Raw genomic sequence first — 23,154 nt, forward strand, 5'->3', positions numbered from 1 at the left:
AAATACGCCGTCTGAGAGAGAGGTGGGCGCAGCCCTGTCCCCTGCTCCAACTGGCTAGTGGTCTCCCGATCCCTATCTGTGATTGGCTGCCTCCCCAAAGATGCCGCCGGCGGGGCGGACCCCGACGCCAGGTCCTGCACGCCATTCATTGGCTCCTTCCCTGTGGGCGGGGCCTCAGAGCGCTGCGGGAAAGGCGGCCGAGGAGGTGGACGCTGCTGGGGTCTTCGTCTCCGGGCCAGCGGTAAGTGCTTCTCTGGCGGGGCCAAGCGCTTCCGACGCTGCGGAGACTCGACCATGGGAACTAACTGGGCGTCTCCATTTTCGGTTTCCGCCTCGGAGCGCTAGTTCCGGCTGACGACGGAGGTGGGTAGACAATTGTGCCTCTTCAGAGGTCCTGCAAGCGATCAGCCTTACTCTGCCCTCACCCTCCCTGTGCCCTGGCGCTCTGCCTGGCGTCCTGTGCCCCGGAAGTTACCATCCCCCTCTGCTGTCGAATCGCGGAGGTCACCGCCTCCGCACCTCCCTCTCTGGCCCCACGTCTCCAGTCTCTTTCAGGCTCCTCCCCCTTTCCCCTCAAACGTCTTTCCTTGAGGGCCCGGCTCTGGCAAACGCAAGGTTGAAGCAATTAAACGTTTGATAATTAAAGTTTTGTCCGAGTAATTTGTGTATAATAAAAACAAAATAATAAGGCAATAGCTACTAGCCCTAAATCCTTTTTTGCAGAGACTTGCAGAGGCCATCCGGATAAGGCAATGGCAACCCACTCCAGTACTCTTGCCTGGAAAATCCCATGGATGGAGGAGCCTGGTAGGCTGCAGTCCATGGGGTCGCGAAGTCGGGCACGACTGAGCGACTTCACTTTGACTTTTCACTTTCATGCATTGGAGAAGGAAATGGCAACCCACTCCAGTGTTCTTGCCTGGAGAATCCCAGGGACGGGGGAGCCTGGTGGGCTGCCGTCTATGGGATCGTACAGAGTCGGACACGACTGAAGCGACTTAGCAGCAGCAGCAGCAGAGGCCATCACTTTTTTATGCTTAGAGCTTTTTATGGCTCTGTTAAATAATATGCTTCCATCCTATTTTCTTGATTTATCATTTTGGTATTTACCCGACTTCCCTTTTGCTACCATCTTCTGTTTTCAGTAGCTATTTTTATTCATTTGTTCGTCCACATTTGTTCGTTTATCTGTGATAAATCATAGATATCAATGTCTGTTGTGTAGTTGGTATCTCTTGGTGCCCCTCCGTTTTAGATGAGAATGTTGATATTTCTTTCATATACAGCCTTCTAACAGCTGGACCTCAACATTTACATTTAATTCTCATGTATTCAAAAATATTTGAGCACTGTTTTTGGCATTGAGGATATGGTAGTAAACAGACTATGTCCTTATCCTCATGAAACTTGTACTGTGGGAAGTAAGACACATAGATGTCAAATGACATTCAGAGCAGGAATTTGGAGGTCATTTCAAGCTGGAAGGACAGCAGGAATCCAAGTGGGGTGGAATGAATGGATATGGGGGAGTCTGCAAGAAAGTGGAAATTTCCCCTTTTACTTGACAGGGCTGTTTCAGGGTCAAGAGGGAGCTTCCTGTTGGAATGAGGGCTGAACCAGGATAGCCTGTTCGGTAGGTTAGTGACAGTAAGACAAGCTTTTAGGGTGCTGATCCTACAGTGTGGTAGTGACAGTGGGAGGAGGAAAAGCAAGAGGCAAGGAGGCCAGTGAGAAGGCACCACCTGCTGCTTGCCTGTAACAGTCCTTCAAAATCTACTTATTGCCCCACTTCTTCAGGAAGCCTTACTGAGCTACCCTAAACCACCGTGATTTCTCTCTCCTCTTGAGTTTTTATTATCCCTGAAGCTAGGGAGGTTAGATACTTTGCCCAGGATAGAATGATGGAGCCCAGAACCAAGCATCTGTAATATGAAAAGAGTAGAGTAATAATTTCTACTTAGGGTTGTGAAATACATTGAGTCAGTTCATTTAAAAAGCTCAAAGGAATACCTGGCATATAGTGTATTCAAGGAGTGTTTGCTATTATTACTAACGTATAGTATGCTCTCAACTCCCTGCTGCTGCTGCTGCTAAGTCGCTTCAGTCATGTCCAACTCTGTGAGACCCCAGAGACGGCAGCCCACCAGGCTCTGCCATCCCTGGGATTCTCCAGGCAAGAACACTGGAGTCGGTTGCCATTTCCTTCTCCAGTGCATGAAAGTGAAAAGTGAAAGTGAAGTCGCTCAGTTATGTCCGGTTCTTCGCGACCCCATGGACTGCAGCCTACCAGGCTCCTCCATCCATGGGATTTTCCAGGCAAGAGTACTGGAGTGGGTTGCCATTGCCTTCTTCCTCAACTCCCTAACTAGTTCTAAAAGCATTTTGGGTTTAGGAACTATTTTCTATGTCTCGGTCAAGTATTTATTCAGCAGTACTGCAGGGCAGGCACTATTTAGGCCCTCAGGATACAATGATGACTAAGACCATCAGGGCTCTTTATAGACTAGCGGGTAATACATACTTGCACAGTGAACAAATACATATTGCCAGCTGTACCAAGAGCCTACCACTGTTGCTTTGTACACACATATAGCCTGGGCAGAAATCTCAGGTCTCTTGCTGGAGTAGTGAATTCATCAATAATGGGTTTAATTATCATCAGAAGACCTTTGTTTTTATCTTCCAAGGGCTATTTGTCCATATCTGCTTCTAACATATCACTGAGGAGATTGTCTTGGCATCTTAGTGGATGTTAGTACTGGAAAAGTGGGCAGAGATTTACAGGAGGTAGGGAAGTATTGCTGGTTTCCTTATACCTTACACTTCAGTGTGCATCACAAGAAAACAAAATGAGCCTATAGGCAATGGGCTTCTGGCATATTAACTTTTCTGCATCTTGATGTAAATATACATAGAAACATCCTGGAGAGTGAAGTGAAGTGAAGTGAAGTCGCTCAGTTGTGTCTGACTCTTCGCAACCCCATGGACACCAGGCTCCTCCATCCATGGGATTTTCTAGCCAAGAGTGCTGGAGTGGGTTGCCATTTCCTTCTCCAGGGAACTTCCCGACCCAGGGATTGAACCCAGGTCTCCCACATTGTAGACAGACGCTTTACCGTCTGAGCCACCAGGGAGGCTGGGGGTATTTCTGGCCTTAGTTTGGCTACTGAAATACCACATGGCTAAGTTCTCTTGAATTCACCCAAGTTGAAGAGGAATAGTGTTACTCTGCAGAGCATGATAGAGGTAGAGTGAGAATGGTCTGGCCAGTGAACCCCAAGGAGGTCAGAGATGATCAGGCGAATGGAAACAGAATTCTCAACATCCCAACTCTCAGGCATCCCCAGATGCCCCTTCTGTGATGTGAGAAACGTGACTCAATCAGATTCAGTTGGGAAGGCCAGTGCTTATTAAACAGGGTCCATGAAGGGAATGGCTACTTACTCCAGTATTCTTGCCTGGGAAGTCCCATGGGCAGAGGAGCCTGGTAGGCTACAGTCCATGGGGTTGCAGAGAGTCAGACATAACTTGGTGATAAACCACCACCATGAAAGATCCGGATGAGGCAGCTGTTGCTTTCAGTCACTACCTATTCCTATTATTGCTCCCGCTGCTCTTCTCCTTTTTCTCTTATTTGTGTTTCTTCCCTTCTCAGCCTTCAGTGCCTCCGCCTGGTTTTGTTCATGTTCTGCGGAGGGGTGACAGGAACCATGGATCCCGCAGCGTTGATGGAAGCTGTAGTAGAAGAAGTGGCCTGTCCCATCTGCATGACCTTCCTGAAGGAGCCTGTGAGCATTGACTGTGGCCACAGCTTCTGCCACAGCTGTCTCTCAGGACTCTGGGAGGTCCCAGGAGAATCCCAGAACTGGGGTTACTCGTGTCCCCTGTGCCGGGCTCCGATCCAGCCCAGGAACCTGCGGCCTAATTGGCAGTTGGCCAACGTTGTGGAAAAAGTCCGCCGGCTGGGGCTGCATCCTGGAATGGGGCTGAGGGCTGACGTGTGTGAGCCCCACAGAGAACAGCTGAAGATGTTCTGCAAAGAGGATGGCCTGATCGTGTGCGAGGCCTGCAGCCAGTCCCCTGAGCATCAGGCCCACAGTGTCGTGCCCATGGAGGATGTCGCCTGGGATTATAAGGTGGGAGATGGAGGTCAGCCCCCGTCCCCAATCCAGTTTCTCCCCTGCCCCTCACTTGGCTATCTCTAGATCAAGAACTTGAGAGGGGACCCCAGAGACAAGATGAGAACTGATTCCTTTGACTTCTCACACCACCAGGTCCTGGGTGCCTGATCCAGTGAGCTGTACCTCTCTGTGCTTTTATGACCTTTCTTCCTTCCCTCCCACTTCCAAACCTACCCCCACCCCTTTCTTGATCCTACAGGCCTTAATGCCTAACCCAAACTTGCTTTCCCTACTGAGAATTTGAGGGAGACCAATTTGGGTTAGCTGCGGTTCTGGGTGCCTTGGATGAGTTCATCAAGACTACCTATCAGAACCTGCAAATTCCTAGCAATGCCACAAATAATCTTTTGATATCAGGTGAGTCACTTTAAACTCCTCATTTTATAGACAGAAATGAAGACTTGGAAATCTGAGATCATGATCATTGGTTTTAGAGCTAGAAAGGACCATGGCAGAGTCATGTAGGATTGAGTTAGATTGTCTGATCTCATCTTGTAGGGTCCCTTCTGACTTACGTTAGTGAAAGGAAGATCAAAGACTGGAACTGAGGTCTTCTTTCTCCTTACCTAGTGTTCTTTCTCTTCTCCTTACCTTTCATTTACTGGCGGGCTTTTGGGAAAGCCATCTCTGACAGACACACTGCTCCTTTTTTATAGCTATCCTTATTGACTTCTAACTTCTTTTTCCTTAGATGTCCATCAGTTCAGTTCAGTTCAGTCACTCAGTTGTGTCTGACTCTTTGCGACCCCATGGATCGCAGCACGCCAGGCCTCCCTGTCCATCACCAACTCCCAGAGTTCACTCAAACTCATGTCCATCGAGTCGGTGATTCCATCCAGCCATCTCATCCTCTATTGTCCCTTTCTCCTGCCCCCAATCCCTCCCAGCATAAGGGTCTTTTCCAGTGAGTCAACTCTTCACATCAGGTGGCCAAAGTATTGGAGTTTCAGCTTCAACATCAGTCCTTCGAATGAACACCCAGGCTGACAACTTTATCGGAATCATTATCCCAATGATTCTGTGATACATTGATCCTCTACTGGTCTTAATTCTTAAAGTTGACATTAGAAGGCAAAAGTGTTAGATGAATCCCTGATTTAGCTGTTTTCCTCTGCAAAGAGAATTTCTGAGAAATTAAGTGTTTATGTTGTTTTGCAAGTGTTAGAATAGGGAGGCAATATACCTTATACACAAGAATTAAAGAGCTAAGTTAAATCCCAGCCCATCCATTTACCAGCTGAATAACTTTGAATAGATCACTCTCTAAGCCTCAGTTTTATTGGTAAATCTTTAATAAAATGGTTAATATTGTTATGAGATTACCTTATGCTTTCCAGTAGTAATCTCTTGCATTAGTATCTAAGATAGTACTCTTTTAATGTCCATATAAACCATGCAAGGATCTTGCAAAAATTCAGATTCTGATTCAGGGAGGTCTAGGATGAAGCCCAAGGTCCTGCATTGCTAACAAGATCCCAGGTGATACTGATGCTGCTGACACACTTGGGCCACACTTTGAATAACAATGTTTAGGAGGCTGTAGGGTAACAAGGCAGGAGAGTATGAAAAGAGGCATGCATAGGAAAAGTCCAAGGTAGTTTTCTGGCAAAGTTGGAAACAGATCTTTTCTTCTACTTTACAGAAACTTGGAGACTGTGGGAGATTAAATGATTCTCAGATGGAAAGACCTTGGCTCTCATCTGGGCAGGAATCTTCTGTGGCTTCCCTTTTCTCCCATTCTGGCCCATCCTCTGAGGGATGCTTGTTTTCCCATCACCTGCCAATGCTTGGAAGCCTGGCAATCCACGCAGGCTGCCCGAGGTGGCCTCATGAGGTTTTTATCTCTTTCAGTGGAAACTCCATGAGGCTCTGGAACATCTGAGGAAAGAGCAGGAAGATGCCTGGAAGCTGGAAGTTGGTGAAAGGAAACGAACTGCCAACTGGAAGGCAAGTTGCCCCTTAATGAAAAGAATCTGTGTGGTCCCTGTGTTGTCCTGAAGCTGGCTTCCTTATGGCCCCCTCCTTATCCCTGTGAGGCAGAATGTGGGGTTTGAGGTCAGAAAGCCTGGGGTCCTCATACCAGCTTTCTGTACCAGGTGTGCAGCTTTAAGCAAACCTTGGAACCACTTGCTTTTAAGGTCCTTGAATGTCATGTAGGGAGAACCTCTGGGCTTACATCCTCATATGTGAGAAAGGAAAAGTGCACACCTCACGTGTACTTTAGCTCACAGAGGTGTGACTTGTTTAATGCTTAGTAGTGCATAGTTTCTGTTTCTCTTTCCTCAGCTAAAGCATATTTACTAAAAGTTAAGTAATTAAAATATTGGAAAATCAGCTTGGAAATAAACTCGAGGCCCATAACTGTCAAACTATCTCAGTCAACGGGAGGTAGCATTGAATCAATCTAAAACAACATGAAGAATTGATACAATACTAGTAAGAAACAAAAGCAACTAACAGTGTAATTTCACACTGTCTTAGAGGCTTAAGGGTAATGCTTCTGAAAACAGAATATATTATTCTGAAAATGGAAACTAATCTAGAACATAGAGCGCCAAGATAGTATCCTGAGCCCTACTGGGGTTAATAAGAGTTAGTAATAGGGACTAAGGAGCATGTCCTGGAGCTGTGGGAATAGGAAAGTAGGAAAAATATCCTTTATCTTTGCGTTTATAGTGCCTGGCACACAGTTGGTACCAAAACATTTCAGAGTGTGTTTATATGTACATGCCAGTGTCCTCAATCTTGGGTGGCCCTTATATGACCAGTATCTGTGCTGATTTCTTTTTTTTTTTTAATTTTATTTTCAATTAGAGGATAGTTACTTTGCAATATTGTGTTGGTTTCTGCCATACATCAACATGAATCACCCATAGGTATACATATGTCCCCTCCCTCTTGAACCTCTCTCCTACTTCCCACTGTATCCCACCCCTCTGCTCACAGAGCACCCACAGATTGAGCTCCCTGCTTCATATAGCAAATTCCCACTGGCTATCTGTTTTACATATGGTATGTATATGTTTCAATGCTTTTCTCTCAATCCATCCCACCCTTTTCTTCCATGACTGTGTCCACCAGTCTGTTCTCTGTGTCTGCATCTCCATTGCTGCCCTGCAGATAGGTTCATCAGTACCATCTTTCTAGATTCCGCATATATACATTAATATATGATACTTGTTTTTCTCTTTCTGACTGACTTCACTCTGTATAATAGGCTCTAGGTTCATCCACCTCAGTAGAACTGACTCAAATGTGTTCCTTTTTATGGCTGAGTAATATACCATTGTATATATGTACCACAACTTCTTTATTCATCTGTCGATGAACATCTAGGTTGCTTCCATATCCTAGCTATTGTAAACAGTGCTACGATGAACATTGGGGTACATGTGTCTTTGTCAGTTATGGTTTCCTTAAGAGTATATGCCCAGTAGTGGGATTGTTGGGTCATTTGGTAGTTTTATTCATAGTTTTTTAAGGAATCTCCATACTCTTCTCTATAGTGTCTGTATCATTCCCACCAACAGTGCAAGAGAGTTTCCCTTTTCTCCAAACCCTCTCCAGCATTTATTGTTTGTAGATTTTTTGATGACGGCCATTCTGACAGATATGAGGTGATACCTCATTGTTGTTTTGATTGTATTTCTCTAATAATCAGTGATGTTGAGCATCTTTTCATGTGTTTATTAGCCATCTGTGTGTTTCTTTGGTGAATTGTCTGTTTAGGTCTTCTGCCCACTTTTTGATTGGGTTGTTTTTTCTGTTATTCAGCTGCATGAGCTGCTTGTATATTTTGGAGATTAATCCTTTGTCAGTTGTTTCATTTGCTGTTATTGTCTCCCATTCCAAGGATTGTCTTTTCACCTTGTTTATAATTTCCTTTGCTGTGCAAAAGCTTTTAAGTTTAATTAGGTTCCATTTGTTTATTTTGGTTTTATTTCCATTACTCTAGAAAGTGGGTCTTTGAGGATCTTGCTGTGATAATTATGATTGTGAAAGATAAATATAAAAATAAAAGCAAGCTCAGAGTGTGTTCTGCCTATGTTTTCCTATAAGAGTTTTATAGTTTATGTCTTACATTAAGGTCTTTTAATCCATTTTGAGTTTATCTTTGTGTATGGTGCTAGGAAGTATTCTAATTTCATTCTGTTACATATAGCTGCCTAATTTTCCCAGCACCACTTACTGGAAGAGACTATCTTTTCTCCATTGTATATTTTTGCCTCCTTTGTCAAACATAGGGTGCCCATGGGTGTGTGGATCTTTCTATCTTGTTCCATTTTTGGTCTGTATTTCTGTTTTGTGCCAGTACTATACTGTCTTGATGACTGTAGCTTTATAATATAATCTGAAGTCAGGAAGGTTGATTCCTCCAGCTCCATTCTTCTTTCTCAAGATTGCTTTGGCTATTTGGGGTCTTTTGTGTTTCCATACAAATTATGAAAATTTTTGTTCTAGTTCTGTGGAAAATATCATTGGTAGTTTGATAGGGATTGCGTTGAATCTTTAGATTGTTTGGGTAGTATAATCATTTTCACAAGATAGATTCTGCCAGTCCGAGAGCATGGTCTGTCTCTCCATCTGTTTGGCATCTTTGATTTCTTTCATCAGTGTCTTACAGTTTTCTGCATACAGGTCTTTTGTCTCTTTAGATAGGTTTATTCCTAGGTATTTTATTCTTTTTGTTGCAGTGGTGAATGGGAATGTTTCCTTAATTTATCTTTCTGATTTTTCATTGTTAGTGTATAAGAATGCAAGAGATTTCTGTGCATTAATTTTATATCCTGCAACTTTACTATATTCATTGATTAGCACTAGTAATTTTCTTGTGGCATCTTTAGGATTTTCTAGATATAGTATCATGTCATCTGCAAACAGTTTTACTTCTTCTTTTCCAATCTGGATTCCTTTTATTCGTTTTTCTTCTCTGATTACTGTGGCTGGAACTTCTGAAACTATGTTGAATAATAGTGGCAAGAGTGGCCTTGTCTTGTTCCTGATGTTAGGTGAGATGCTTTCAGTTTTTCACCATTAAGAATGTTTGCTATGGGTTTGTCATATATGACCTTTATTATGTTCAGGTATGTTCCTTCTGTGCCTACTTTCTGGAGAGTTTTTATCATAAATGGGTGTTGAATTTTATCAAAAGCTTTCTCTGCATCTATTGAGATCATATGGTTTTTATCTTTCAGTTTGTTAGTATGCTGTATCATATTGATTGATTTGTATCTCTGGGATAAAGCCCACTTGATCATAAATATGATCTTTCTAATGTGTTGTTGGATTCTTTGCTGGAATTTTGTTGAGGATTTTTGCATCTGTCTTCATCAGTGACATTGGCCTGTAATTTTCTTTTTTTATTGGCATCTTTGTCTAGTTTTAGTAACAGGATGATGGTGGCCTCACGGAATGAGTTTGGGAGTTTTTATTGCTCTTCAATTTTCTGGAAGAGTTTGAGCAGAATAGGTGTTAGCTGTTCTATAAACTTTTGGTAGTATTCACCTGTAAAGCCATCTGGCCCTGGGCTTTTGTTGGAAGATTTTTTATTACAGTTTTGATTTCTGTGCTTGTAGTTCATCTGTTCATATTTTCTATTTCTTCCTGGTTCAGTTTTGAAAGGTTATACTTTTCTAAGACTTTGTCCATTTCTTCCAGGTTATCCTTTTTATTGGCATATAGTTGCTTGTAGTAATCTCTTATGGTTTTTGTATTTTGGTGCTGCCTGTTGTAACTTCCCCTTTTTCACTTCTAATTTTATTGATTTCAGTCTTCTCCCTTTTTTTCTTGATGTCTGGCTAATGGTTTGTCAGATTTTGTTTATCTTCTCAAAGAACCAGCTTTTAGTTTTATTGATCTTTGCTACTGTCTCCTTCATTTCTTTTTCATTTATTTCTGCTCTGACCTTTATGATTTCTTTCCTTCTACTAACTTTTGGGGTTTTTTTGTGCTGATTTCGCATCCTGGCTGTGCAGATACAGGTGGAAACCCGAAAGCAGAGCATCATATGGGAGTTTGAGAAATATCGGCGATTACTAAAGAAAAAACAGCCCCCAGGCCGGCGGCTGGAGGTGGAGGCCGCTGCAGCTCTGGCCAGCCTGGAGCAGGAGGAAGGAGAGACCATGCAGAAACTGGAGTTGAATCATGAGGCACTCATTCAGCAGAGCCGGGTCCTATGGAGGATGATTGCAGAGCTGGAAGAGAGGTCTCAGAGGCCTGTCCGCTGGATGCTGCAGGTGAGGAGCAGGTTTTCCTGGGATGTCTGAGCCAGACCTGAAGGTAGCCTGACATTCTAAGAGAGGGGATTGCCTAGTCTTCAGTAGGGCCTGTCAGCACTCGGGCAGCCAGCACGGATCTTGTTACCCACCACCAATCCTGGTTGTTCTCATACCCTGATCTGGTGAATGGCCTCGCAGCCTCCTAGATGGGCATCGTTTAGGCAGCTCTTGCATCATACCTATTCCTCCCCTCTGGCCAGAGAGTTGAGATGGAGCCCGAGGTCAGCCAGTCTGGCAAGAGGGCTAGGGCTGCCCTGCCCACTCCTGTAGGCTTCTCCCCTCGACCCCTGCATGCCTCCTCTCAAGCTCTCTGCCTCTCTCTCCATAGAGAGACCTCTGTGTCTGTCTGGTCCCTTTGAGGAATAGGGCATACTCATACGCTGCCTTTCTTTTTCTCCTTCCAGGGTATTCAGGAAGTCTTAAACAGGTATGTTTCCGTCTTTGGGATAGTGGGGCCTGGCCAGAGCTAGAAATGGGGAAGGAACGTAGACCAAGTACCTACAGAAAAGTGGGTGCTGGTCTGTAACCTTCTCCCTATTCTGCTGTATTGTATAAAGAAGCTTTGAACATCTTTCTTTTTTTAATTTGTATTGTTGCTTGGTCAAATTCATTTCAACCATTACCAATAAGAATTTAGGTGAGAGCTATAAAATGTGTGGTGGCCTAAGCAAGTGGCCCAAGGAGAGGGAGTGCCTGCAGGTGTCTGCATGAGCATAGGTCCTCTGAGTCTGCGTGCCAGCCCTTCTCCTCTGCTGGGCACCTCTGCCTCTCCTAATGTCAGAGTCATACCTAACCCTTCCTACGGCCCGGGAATGTGATTATCTCTCTGTGCCATAGACTGTTTGGCCCAGTCAGATAATCATCACCTCCCTGTTCTGCCTGGTGTTGTGAGGAGGGGCAGCTCACTGACTCCATCCCTAGCCAAGCCCCCTTCCCTGTACTAAGGGAAGGCCCCACCCTTTGGCAGAGCCAGGATTACTAACCCAAGGCCTTCCCCATCTACCAGGAGCAAGTCCTGGAGTCTGCAGAGACCAGAACCAGTCTCCCTGGAGCTGAAGACAGACTGCCGTGTGCTGGGGCTCAGAGAGATCCTGAAGACATATGCAGGTAATGAGTGCAGGGCAGGCTTGTGGGGAGTGGGTCCCCTCCCCGAGGAATGAAATCTTCCAGTGCCCTCTGGATGCCCCATCTGTCCTCACCCTCACCCGTCATGGAGGAAATCCATGGCTGTATCTGTCACAGAGACGTCACCCAGGCCCCCTCACTCTGTGTCAGGGTGCCAACCAAGACCTTTTTCCTCAGCGGATGTGCGGCTGGATCCAGACACGGCCTACTCTCGCCTCATCGTGTCTGAGGACAGGAAATGTGTGCGCTATGGAGACACCAAGCAGAAGCTGCCCGACAACCCTGAAAGATTTTACCGCTACAACATTGTCCTGGGCAGTCAGTGCATCTCCTCGGGCCGGCACTACTGGGAGGTGGAGGTGGGAGACAGGTCCGAATGGGGCCTGGGCGTGTGCAAGGAGAACGTAGACCGGAAGGAGGTGGTCTTCTTATCCCCCCACTATGGATTCTGGGTGATCAGGCTGAGGAAGGGCAATGAGTACCGGGCAGGCACTGACGAGTACCCCCTCCTATCCTTGCCCGTCCCTCCCCGCCGGGTGGGAGTCTTCCTGGATTATGAGGCTCATGACATCTCCTTCTACAACGTGACTGACAACGGCTCCCACATTTTCACTTTCCCCCACTACCCCTTTCCTGGGCGCCTCCTGCCCTATTTTAGCCCTTGCTACAGCATTGGAGCCAACAACACCGCTCCCCTGGCCATCTGCTCCCTGGATGGGGAGGACTAAGCCAACGTTTTAGCCAGAGGCCTTGGAATTTCACCTGGGCTGCAGGGGTCTGAAGGGAGGACCCTGCCCCTGATGAGGTGATCCTGCCCAGAGAACTGAGCTGAGGCTGGAACCCAGGGGTTCCACTGCCTGACTAAGTGGTCTCTCACTCCTGGGCCAACGTCTCCCACTAAACCGCTCATGTTAAAAAGCTGAGGCTTGGCCAGAGGAGCATTGCAGCCCTGCGGGAAGTGTAACAAGGCTTTTGGTGAGGATCACAGTGGTCCTAAGGATCAGGACAGTCCTTTCTGCAGGTCACACCCCTCGTCTACATCTGTGTCAGGACCATAATTCAGTGAGGATAATGAAGTAGATCTCACCTTCAGGAAACCCACTGGGTCAGGTTTACCAATAACCAGAAGAATTCTGTCCATCTCCAGAGCTGGTTACTGTACCAACACCAGCAGGAGGATGCTTCACCTGAGGTTTGCCACCTCTGAGCACCCATGTTTGACCCCAGCACTCTGACCTCCCAACTGGAGAAAGGTGTCACTGACTGCCCAGATCCCCCACAGTGGCTGTCCCCTCTCTGAGCACAAGCTGGGCGAGTCACTATCTCAGACTGTAAGTAAACCTGTGTCCTACTCCTGCCCTTTTCTCCAAACATCAGGATCACAAACCTATGAACCTTTGTTTCTATTTTCACTTCATAGATGAAGAAACTGAAACGGCCTTAATACAGCCAGTTATTTCTCACAGAGGTGTGGAGAGAAGAGTACATGGATAATATAAATATTTCTCACACTCAGATGAAACAAAGTTGATGAGCTCACTTCTCAGGTCACACGTCTGCATATCATTCATTACATTCAGGTCTGAACACCCCAGTCTCTGAAAGATTTTAAGTGTCCTCAATGGGAAAATGGGTGTAGTAACTGCATCCTCTCCTACCTCACAGAGTCGTGGAGATCTCAGATCCATCCTGAACGTTTGTTCCTTTCTCAGGGACAAGGAAGGCAAGCCATAGATTTTTGCCTGTGGTGACCTTCCCATCTTGCCTTTTCCCAGCATCTTTGCAGCACTGCCTTAGTTTCCTAGCGCCTCTTCTGACAGTCCTGCCCTTCAATAGAAAGATGCCCTGCCTGGGAAACTTCAGGCCACAGTAACATATTCAACATCGATATGTGTTTGTCTTTGGATTAGAACAGGGACTGTGACATCAGGGTAGAGACTAGAAATAATACAAAGAAAAATATAAAACAAATGCACTGAAAGGAAGGCTCACCCATAATCTCCTTGGGCAAAAATTTGAATCTTTGTATGTCACCAAGGGAATGTTCATAGTTCTAGTAACTACATAATATTCTGCCTTTATCTTCTCTAAATCTGTGACAAATGAAAGCAGGAGGAAAGAGTGGGGATAAAGAATAAGACTAGGCACAAAAAGCTATATATTATAATGAAGGTGAATTAAGACTATATCTGGGCTATTGTTGTGTGTGGCGAAATTAATTCATTACAGGTCTTCAGGGTATGAAGTGGGAACAGTTGTGCTGGAATCAAACTGTGAGACAGGCGTATGAAAACTGTGGGCTTAACCTATTTCAGGGGCTACAAGATACACGTATTGTCACATTGATGCTATGTAACACAACCTCTGATGTAGTTTAAGCTTGAAGGTGGTGACTGTTGAGTTAGGATTGGGCAGCAAAGTAGACACGGGTGAGATACATGCAGAAGCAACATAATTCCTGTAATAAAGAATAGTATAAATTGTCTTTCTGACTTCATTGTATTGGCTGTTCACATGTAGAGAAGGTGAAGCAGGCCAAAATGGAGAAATAAGCTCATTCTACCCACTATGCTTCCAAGTTGCTCCTTGAGCATTAGTGCAGAGTGGGAGAACTTTCCATCATCTGCCTGGAAGGGAATGAACTGGTAAGTCACACACCTGGTCCTGGCAAAGGGTTGAGCTAATCTACATGAGAAAGACTTTGTGTGTATAGGGGGGCCGGGTAGAGGAATTCCCTGGGTAAGTGTGTGTATAGACATGAGAAATAGATATGCAGAAAGTGCTTCCAGTTATGTCCATGGAAACTTCTCAGAGACGCTAGGGACTGAAACACTGGTGTTCTTTTACTATGGTTTTCTTAAGACAAACCTTGGAAGGCTCCTAGAAAAAGAATTGCTGGGTGAATTCCGTCAAACTTAGGATGAAATAAGGAGTAGAATGTGTTCATTTGTAATGTGCTCTTTGGACTGTTGTGTTGTTTCCGTTTTTATATTTTTAAGCTAATTTGGGTGCCATGATTACTTGTTAGAAGAATTACAAGGTTAAACATACTATGTGTTAATCATAATGTCTGATTTTTAAGACCAGGCAAGATAAAAGGTCTTAAGTATCTGACAACCCTTTTCTCTAGGGTAGTTGCCAACAATAATCTTCTAAGAATAAGGGTCTTATTTGTTCAATTCACCATTGTAGCTCCATTCTAACACTGAGTATGTTTTTGTAAATATTTAAGTTCAGTGAATTTTCTTCTATATACCTAGAATCAAAACAAAAGTAAGCTCTTCTTGCCCCATAGGGGCATGAAAGACTGAATATTACTTAATTGCAATCCCATTCAAAAACTTATTTGATGGCTAATTACATAAGTAGTCCAGAAAGAGAAGAGGCTGGTGGCCATGTGGACGGCAAAGTGCCTGCACTGCTCCTAGAATGCCTAGGGTTGTACCTCCATGTTGGTGTGATCATTCACTACAAGCCAGGGATGAGCTTTGTCTATCTTTGTTTTGCTGCCAGAGAAAATAGAAACCAAGGGTTGCAATGTCTGGCCCTTGAGAGAAAAGGCTATTCAAAGGGTAAAACCTTTGGATTCTACAAAATGTGGACAGAGGGAAAATCCTTGAGTTTCCAACTCTCCACAGGAAACCCAATATCCCTTTTTTTCAAGCAAGATTGGCTGTAATTTCTTAAAATTCTAACAGAGTCTACTGAGGGTCCCAGTCTCTAGTTAAATGAGCATATGTTCTTCTGCTAGGACAAAGGTCCTATCTGAATATACTAGAAGAAGCACAGGGTTTTCTATTTGGGGTAGCCATGGCAGGGACCCAGCCCACTTTGGGAAGTATGACGTTCAATATTTGAGAACATCTCATCTGGCTTCAGGGAATGCCAGTGTGAATGAAACATAAAGCTGGCAGGGCAGGGTTCTTATGTAAATGCCAGAAAAAAAAATTTCTGTTTTGCATGCAGGCTGGACTATCCTTTTGTCACTTTCCATCAGATTCTTTAGTGCATCTAATAATTCTTTGATTTAATAGGCATAACTAAGTCACTGGGTAGCTTGTGGAGAGAGGACAGTATGTCTGGTCAAAATGGAAATCTTACCAAACACGCTTAACCATCACACCATCTTGATGGTTTTATGTTATGGGGTTTCAAGGGGTTGATCTGAGTCTAAGAGGTGGATTCCTACTTCTTTGATTTTCAGAAATAAAATACATTCTAAGCAAGTACATAATATTAGAAAAAGGTATAGCTGCTAAGATGTTAAGCATCACTTCGCTTTGGAACAGTTTCGACATGAATCCTGATCTATACAGAAATACATTTAAATGGTGCCTAGGACTACCCTTTCAAAGTATGAAATTAAAAACTTATTGGGTATATGTTTAAAATATATACAGTATTTCAATTGTTGTTTTATGTGATTTCCACTCATTTTTAATTTAATTTTCAATACCCACTATGAATTAGCATTATTTCCCCATTAATAGAAAGGAGGTAAAGACTCAGACACAATAACTTGCAATCAACACTTATTAGTAAATTATATTTTATTATAATTTTCATATGTGCCAGAATCAAATATATATATATCTCTTACATATGAAATATCTTTCTTTTAACATATACGGACTTATTCAGTTTAAGATTTTCTGAAAGGGGAAAATAAAAACAAACTCACACTGCCTTAGCCTCTGTTGCTTAGAAACAAAAAGCTGGTGATAACTATTCAGTTCAGTTCAGTCGCTCAGTCGTGTCCAACTCTTTGCGACCCCATGAATCACAGCACACCAGGCCTCCCTGTCCATCACCAGCTCCCGGAGTTCACTCAGATTCAAGTTCATTGAGTCAGTGATGCCATCCAGCCATCTCATCCTCTGTCGTCCCCTTCTCCTCCTGCCCCCAATCCCTCCTGGCATCAGAGTCTTTTCCAGTGAGTCAGCTCTTCGCATGAGGTGGCCAAAGTACTGGAGTTTCAGCTTTAGCATCATTCTTCCAAAGAAATCCCAGGGTTGATCTCCTTCAGAATGGACTGGTTGGATCTCCTTGCAGTCCAAGGGACTCTCAAGAGTCTTCTCCAACACCACAGTTCAAAAGCATATTAGGTTGGTACAAAAATAATTGGGGTTTTACATTGTTGAAATTTACCATTTGATATTGGGATACAGTCTTAAATGTGGTTATTTTATATATCATTTTAATGTACATTTATTACTATGATTTTTTGCTAGTTATTACTTGCTGCTTATATTTATTTTAGACTATATAGCTAATGTTAGGCAAAAAGTAAATTCAAGGGACTTTTTTATTCAAGTTCAAATGAGTCGTAAAGCTGCAGAGATAACCCACAACATCAACAATGCATTTGACCCAACTGCTAACAAATGTACAGTGAAATGGTGATTCAAGTTTTGCAAAGGAGATGAGCACCTTGAAGATGACGAGCATAGTGGCCAGACATCAAAAGTTGACAGCAACCAGTTGAGAGGATCATTGAAGCTGATCCTCTTAGAACTACACAGGAAGTTGCCAAAGAACTCAGCGTTGACCATTATACGGTCATTTGCATTTGAAGCAAATTGTAAAGGTGAAAAAGCTCTATAAGTGGGTGCCTCATGAGCTGACAGCAAATCAAAAAAATCATCGTTTTGAAGTGTCGTCTTCTCTTATTCTACGCAACAGCAAACCATTTCTAGATCAGATTGTGATGTGTGATGAAAAGTGGGTTTCATAGACAACAAGCGAAGACCAGCTCAGTGGTTGGACCGAGAAGAAGCTTCAAAGCACTTCCCAAAGCCAAACTTGCACCAGAAAAAGGTCATGGTCACTGTTTGGTGGTCTGTTGCCGGTCTGATCCGCTACAACTTTCTGAATCCTGGCAACACCATTTCGTTTGAAAAGTGTGCTCAGCAAACTGACGAGATGTGCTGACAACTGCAGCACCTGCAGCCAGCATTGGTCAATAGAAAGGGCCCAATTCCACTCCACAGCAACGCACAACCGCACGTCATACAACCACGCTGCAAAAGTTGGACAAATTGGTCTGCAAAGTTTTGCCTTATCTGCCTTATTCACCTGACCTTTCTCCAACTGACTACCACTTTTTCAAGCATCTTGAAAACTTCTTGCAGGGAAGACAGTTCTATAACCAGCAGGAGGCAGAAGATGCTTTAAAGAGTTCATTGACTCTTGAAGCACAGATTTTTACACTACAGGAATAAACAAACATTTCTCTTTGGTAAAAATGTATTGATTATAATGATTCTTATTTTGATTAATAAAGATATATTTTAGTCTAGCTATAATGACTTAAAATTCACAGTGCAAAATCACAGTTATTTTTGTACCAACCTAATATAGTATTCCAACCAGCTTTAACAATGTGTGTTAGTCACTCAGTTGTGTCCAATTCTTTGCGACTCCATGGACTGTAGCCCACCAGGCTTCTCTGTCCACGGAATTCTCCAGGCAAGAATACTGGAGTGGATTGCCATTTCCTTCTCCAGAGGAACTTCCCAAACCAGGGATCGAACCCTGGTCTCCTGCCTCACAGGCAGATTCTTTCCTGTTGAGCTACAGGGAAATTTACAATAGTGGATATATTAAAAGGTTATAGACATATGTCTTATAGAACTTAAGAAGACATATATACCTGGATGGTCCAAATTAATTCTAACCAGATAACCAGAGACTCAGTTTCCTCATCTCATTTTGCTCATCTGCTTCTCTTGCTGTGGAACAGATTTCTCTTTCCAAGTTCATGTTAGAAAATGGCCACCATCAGGGATCCCATATTTATATCCACTCAGATAAAATCAAGTCCATTTTCACTAGAGATGGACTCTGGTCCAGGTGTGAGCATGTGACCCATGTTGAGTGGATTCATCAATGGCCAGAGGTTAGTGGCCTGTATATTAACGGTTGCTTCCACATAATCACACAAGATGAACAATTGTGAGGAAACCAGTCAGGTATGGGGGTCTCAACAGTTGGTTTCTTCTGCAGAGGGTCCAGTCACATACTAAGTTGAAAATGTTGGTCAGAATCTAAGTAAAAAAAAATCGCAGCTCTATATAATCTACCAAACTTATCTCTGATTCAGTTACTAGGTGACTGAAATTATAAGAAGCATTGTCAGAAAATTATTTCATCTACATCCGTGGTAGAAATTGAAAAGGTAGGCAAAAATACTCTCCACAGTTTCATCTTGGAATTTCTATGCTACGAGGTGAACCAAACGACATCCACAGAACTCTAAGACAGCCTTTTAAGTTGGCTGGAATCTTCAGGGGCTCAACAGACAAAGTGTTCATGAACCCAAGTTAAAGAAGCAGTGCATCACCAAGCTCCATGTTGGATTCAGTATTTCCTTGGTCCTCAGGCCATAGATGATGGGATTCAAGGTTGATGGGATAATCAGATACAAGTCAGCTAACAGCACTTGGGTGCTCAAAGGCACTATGTCCTCCCCTAGCCAGGCCACATAGACTGATGCCATCCCAGGCAGGTAGTACAGAGCCATAACCCCCACATGGGAGCCACATGTGCTTAATGCTTTCAACTGAGCATTCTTTGAGAGATCAAAAACTGCCTGGAGAATCAGGATATAGGAGGCAGCGATAAACACCACATCAGAACCCACAATAATGGAGGAAACAATCAGGCTATAAAGACTACTGGGCCTGGGGTCAGCACAAGCCAACTTGGCCACAGCTATGTGCTCACAGTAGGAATGGAGAACCACGTTGGAGCCACAGAAGGGCAGATGACTCACCATCCAGCTCAATGGAGTCATCGACATAATAGCTCTGATGGTGATGGTCACACTCATTCCCAGCATCACTCGAGGTGTGAGGCCACATAGTGGTCAAAAGCCATGGCCAGCAGCAGCCCCGTCTCCACAGCTGTGGCTGCATGGACAAAATACATCTGAGTGAAACAAGCATTAAAGCTGATGGCGTTGTCTCCTGAGGAGAAGATGCTCACCATCTTGGGCACCACCGAGGAGACCATAACCATGTCCATGGCAGCCAGAACACACAGGAAGCAGTACATGGGCTCCTGTAGAGTGAAATCCACCCAGATGACGGTCACTGTGAGGGTGTTTCCTAACAGGGCTGTGGTATACATGGTGCTCAGTGAGAGACCCAGCCAAAGATGTGAGGACTGCAAACCTGGGATACCCACCAGGATGAAGGTGGCAGGGACTTCCATTGTATGGTTGTAGGGTGACCCCATCATCACAGATGAGACTGCTTTCCTGTTAATGTATAAAACTAGGTAAGAAAAGGATACAATCCTGTAAGATGTGTTCCCAGCTCTGGTGTTAAAAGAGCCTGATATTTTCAACTCAGTGGGCCACAGGTTTAAGGAACTGACATGTGGCAAAGTTTTCCTGCTCCACCTTCCATCATTCTCAGTATTCTTTGCCTTATGAATTTCTATCACTATTCAAAGATCTTGAGTTACCTCCTTTGGGAAGTCCTCTTTACTTCCTGCCCCATCTCATGACAAAACTAAATTAGGTAGCTTCAAAGCTTTTATGAGCTCTCATCTATGCTTACCTCTGAGGGACCTAAACTGATCATTCCAGTACCAAACCTGTGACTTTATTGTATTCAATCATGTGTGTCTTGTTCATGGCCTTATAAATTATACCAAGTGTGTGACCCAGATGTGTTGTGCACAAGTCCATTAAGAGAGGATATGTGTGCTCATAATAGCAAAAAGTTGAATGAATGAAAAATCAGAGGAAAGAATGTTTCTTTTAGTTCTGAATGTTCGGTTCCTAATATATAATCATTGTTGAATGAAACAATGAACTTCGTAGATTTAACATGTAAGGTTTTTCATCTTCTCCTTCCTGAAACTCCCACTACCCTAATACTACATCTCTCAGAGCCTCAGGCTAGTGGGTCGCAACACTGATTGTGTGACTATGTTGACTTTACGGTACTCAAATAAAGCCCAAGAACTCTTTCCCAGGTGTCCAGGCAACCTTAAATAAAGAGTGCTTATTTCCCAAGCCTCCAGACTAGCCAGTCGTTAGTTATCACCTCCTCCTGTCCCTTCCTTCAGTCAGGGGCTAAAAGGCTAAGAACTTTCCAGATCCTTGGACATTGTCTTCACTTGACCATTCTTGGATTTCTCATCACTTCTGGCTCCTCCCTAAAAAGTTGAGTAGGTAAGATTGAGGGAGAACTGACTTCAGAATCCCATCAATGGCAGTAGTCAGAGCATTAAACCAACAGTCACCTGGTTCTCAGTGCTAATCAGCCAACATACCTTTGTCCCTTCCAGTTACCCCCTGGAGAGCCTACCACTGATTGACTCCACACCCAGTTACCAACAGAAACGTTGATGAGAGTCCTCAGAAGTTTTCTAAAAAGTCAAACTTATGGGATATAATTGAAAATTATGGTCTTTATTGAAACAAAAAAACAACACCCTAAACATAAGAAATGCCTTATAATGGAACAGACTGAATAAATTAATGAGCTCTGTTTTATAGTCAGAGAACCTAACTGCATATAACCACTGGGGGAGACATCTTCAGTGAGAAGATCATGAGAAGATAAAGGAAAGCTTTTTAAAGTAGAATAATAGTGTAGCATGAAAAGAAAATTATTCAGGATATCATTAAGACTGCTATGTGTTTCCTGGATGCCATAAAGCCAAGACTGAGCATCTTTCCTTAAAGAGTTGAAGAGAATATGAGGAATCAGAATGGCTCCTCCTGCTATTTACCTCCGATCCACGATCTTCCTCTCTGGATCCCCCTGTATAAATCTACCTTTCTTCTGAGAGAAGTCTCATCTAGTGCCTGCCCATCCCTTCTCTCGAGCCTTGGCAAGTTGTCACAGGTCATACTTCTCATTTCTATGAGGTTTTAGTTCCCTCATTCCTTTTTCTTCTTGCTTAGCAGTGCTGGAGATTTACATGTATTAATGGTCTGGTCCATTGGCAGAACATTTGGTTTGGTGGGTCTATTTATATGTATCACTACCTTACTCTTCAGTCTGCCGCTACTGAAAAAATTTGCTAAGACCAACAATTACCTCCATCACTGACATGTTGCCAGTACAGTGTTTTCAGTCTTTATTTTACTTGACCTATCCAGAACATTAACACTGTTGCCTGCTTCTTATTTTTTGGTTAACTTTTGATTGAAATATAGCATCCATATGGTAAAATGGACAGTCTAAGTTTTATCTGTGAGAACATGAACACACCCTCATGGCCACTAACTACCAAGATCAAGAAATACAATTGCTTCCTGGTTCTTGAAGTGCACTGTTCTTCAGAAAGCTCTGGCCAAGCTCTCCTAAAACATTTCCAGACCACAATCTGCCTCTGCATTCAACCCTGCAGAGACATTCGCTTGAATAGCTGGAGAGCCAATACTAAAGAAAAGCTTAGACAAGACACTTAACTCAATAACAAAATCATAGGATATGTCAGGAAATTTTGTCTCTGTTTAAAGGATGGGAAATAATTCAAATGAAAATTGTCTTAAGGTAAAATAGTAATCCATAATTCAGTCAAATGGAGCCTTTGTGTTCATGATAAATCAGTGCGTCCCCTCTATGACCAAAAGCACATGCTCCCAATCAGACCTACTGCTCAGTTTCTATTCTCTCAACCCCTGTTAGTCCCTGAAAACCCTCTCTCCTTCAATCCAGGTTAGACTCACCCCTTTCTCTCTCAGCTTTGAACCAAAATAATCATGTATATCCTGTTCCTTTTATCTCCCCAGTTGTCCCATGATTTCCAGCATGTGATCTTGGTATCAGCAGTACCCATGAGACCTGGCCAGCCCTTTGTAGTGGAGTTGCTTATATCCTCCTTTCTAGGGTGACCCTGGCTTTGAGACTTCATCAAGCCCAACACCCAGTCCCCAGGTTAGTTACTCACATCCCTGGAGTTTTCTCTATTTGACTTCCTCTGGTTCTTTCACCCAAAAGAAGGGGAATTTATACAAGACCCTTCAGGAAGAGCAACACAAGATCAAACCTGAACAACTTGGAGGCACGACGAGGAGTGTTGCCACTTTCAGAGCCCTCCCATTGGGAGCCCTCTTTCCCTTCAGATTCTCTGTCCCCCTGCTTTTCCCCCGGACACCTCAGCTTCCCTTGACCTCTGCCCAGCAGACAAACACTATAACTCCTCCAGTGAATGATTTTTCCCTGTTCTCTGGCCCAAGGGAGCTTTCCAGATTGCAGGGAGAGACAGGTGCTTAGTGGAAGAGAGTTTGTTTCATCTCCTCAGAGGATAACTAATAGAAGAATATAACACATATTCTGAAAAGAAAACAAGGCCCAAAATAAGTTTATCTGATTTTTAGAGATTGATTCCTACTTGTTTGATTTTCAGAAATAGAATTCATTCTAAGCAAGTAAATAATAGCAATATTAGGAAAAGCTATGGCTGCTAGGTGGTTGAGCATCAGATCTCTTTGGAACAGTTACTTTGTACATGCTTATCTACACAGGAATACAATATTAATAGTACCTATGACTACCCCTTAAAATTATGAAATTACAAATTATTGGGTATATTTTAAAGTATGC

General features: G+C 43.6%; 1 protein-coding gene and 1 pseudogene across 2 annotated transcripts; one reads left to right on the plus strand and one right to left on the minus strand.

Moving 5' to 3' along the window:
* Window positions 1-206: 206 nt before the first annotated feature.
* Window positions 207-14,026, plus strand: TRIM68 (tripartite motif containing 68). Of its 2 annotated transcripts, none has more exons than XM_052652743.1 (7): window positions 207-241; window positions 3,656-4,136; window positions 6,033-6,128; window positions 10,157-10,417; window positions 10,864-10,886; window positions 11,466-11,566; window positions 11,762-14,026. In XM_052652743.1, the coding sequence occupies exons 2-7, from the start codon at window positions 3,684-3,686 to the stop codon at window positions 12,310-12,312; spliced, it is 1,485 nt and encodes a 494-aa protein (XP_052508703.1). In that variant the 5' UTR covers window positions 207-241; window positions 3,656-3,683; the 3' UTR covers window positions 12,313-14,026. The 2 variants fall into 2 exon arrangements, with proteins under 2 accessions (XP_052508703.1, XP_052508705.1); XM_052652745.1 differs by having other exon boundaries at window positions 214-363.
* A 4,867-nt stretch (window positions 14,027-18,893) lies between these two features.
* LOC128060854 (olfactory receptor 52I1-like) lies at window positions 18,894-19,886 on the minus strand (annotated as a pseudogene).
* Between the last annotated feature and the right edge of the window lie 3,268 nt (window positions 19,887-23,154).

The sequence above is a fragment of the Budorcas taxicolor genome, chromosome 15, assembly GCF_023091745.1.
Source record: "Budorcas taxicolor isolate Tak-1 chromosome 15, Takin1.1, whole genome shotgun sequence".
NCBI classification, from domain to species: domain Eukaryota; kingdom Metazoa; phylum Chordata; class Mammalia; order Artiodactyla; family Bovidae; genus Budorcas; species Budorcas taxicolor.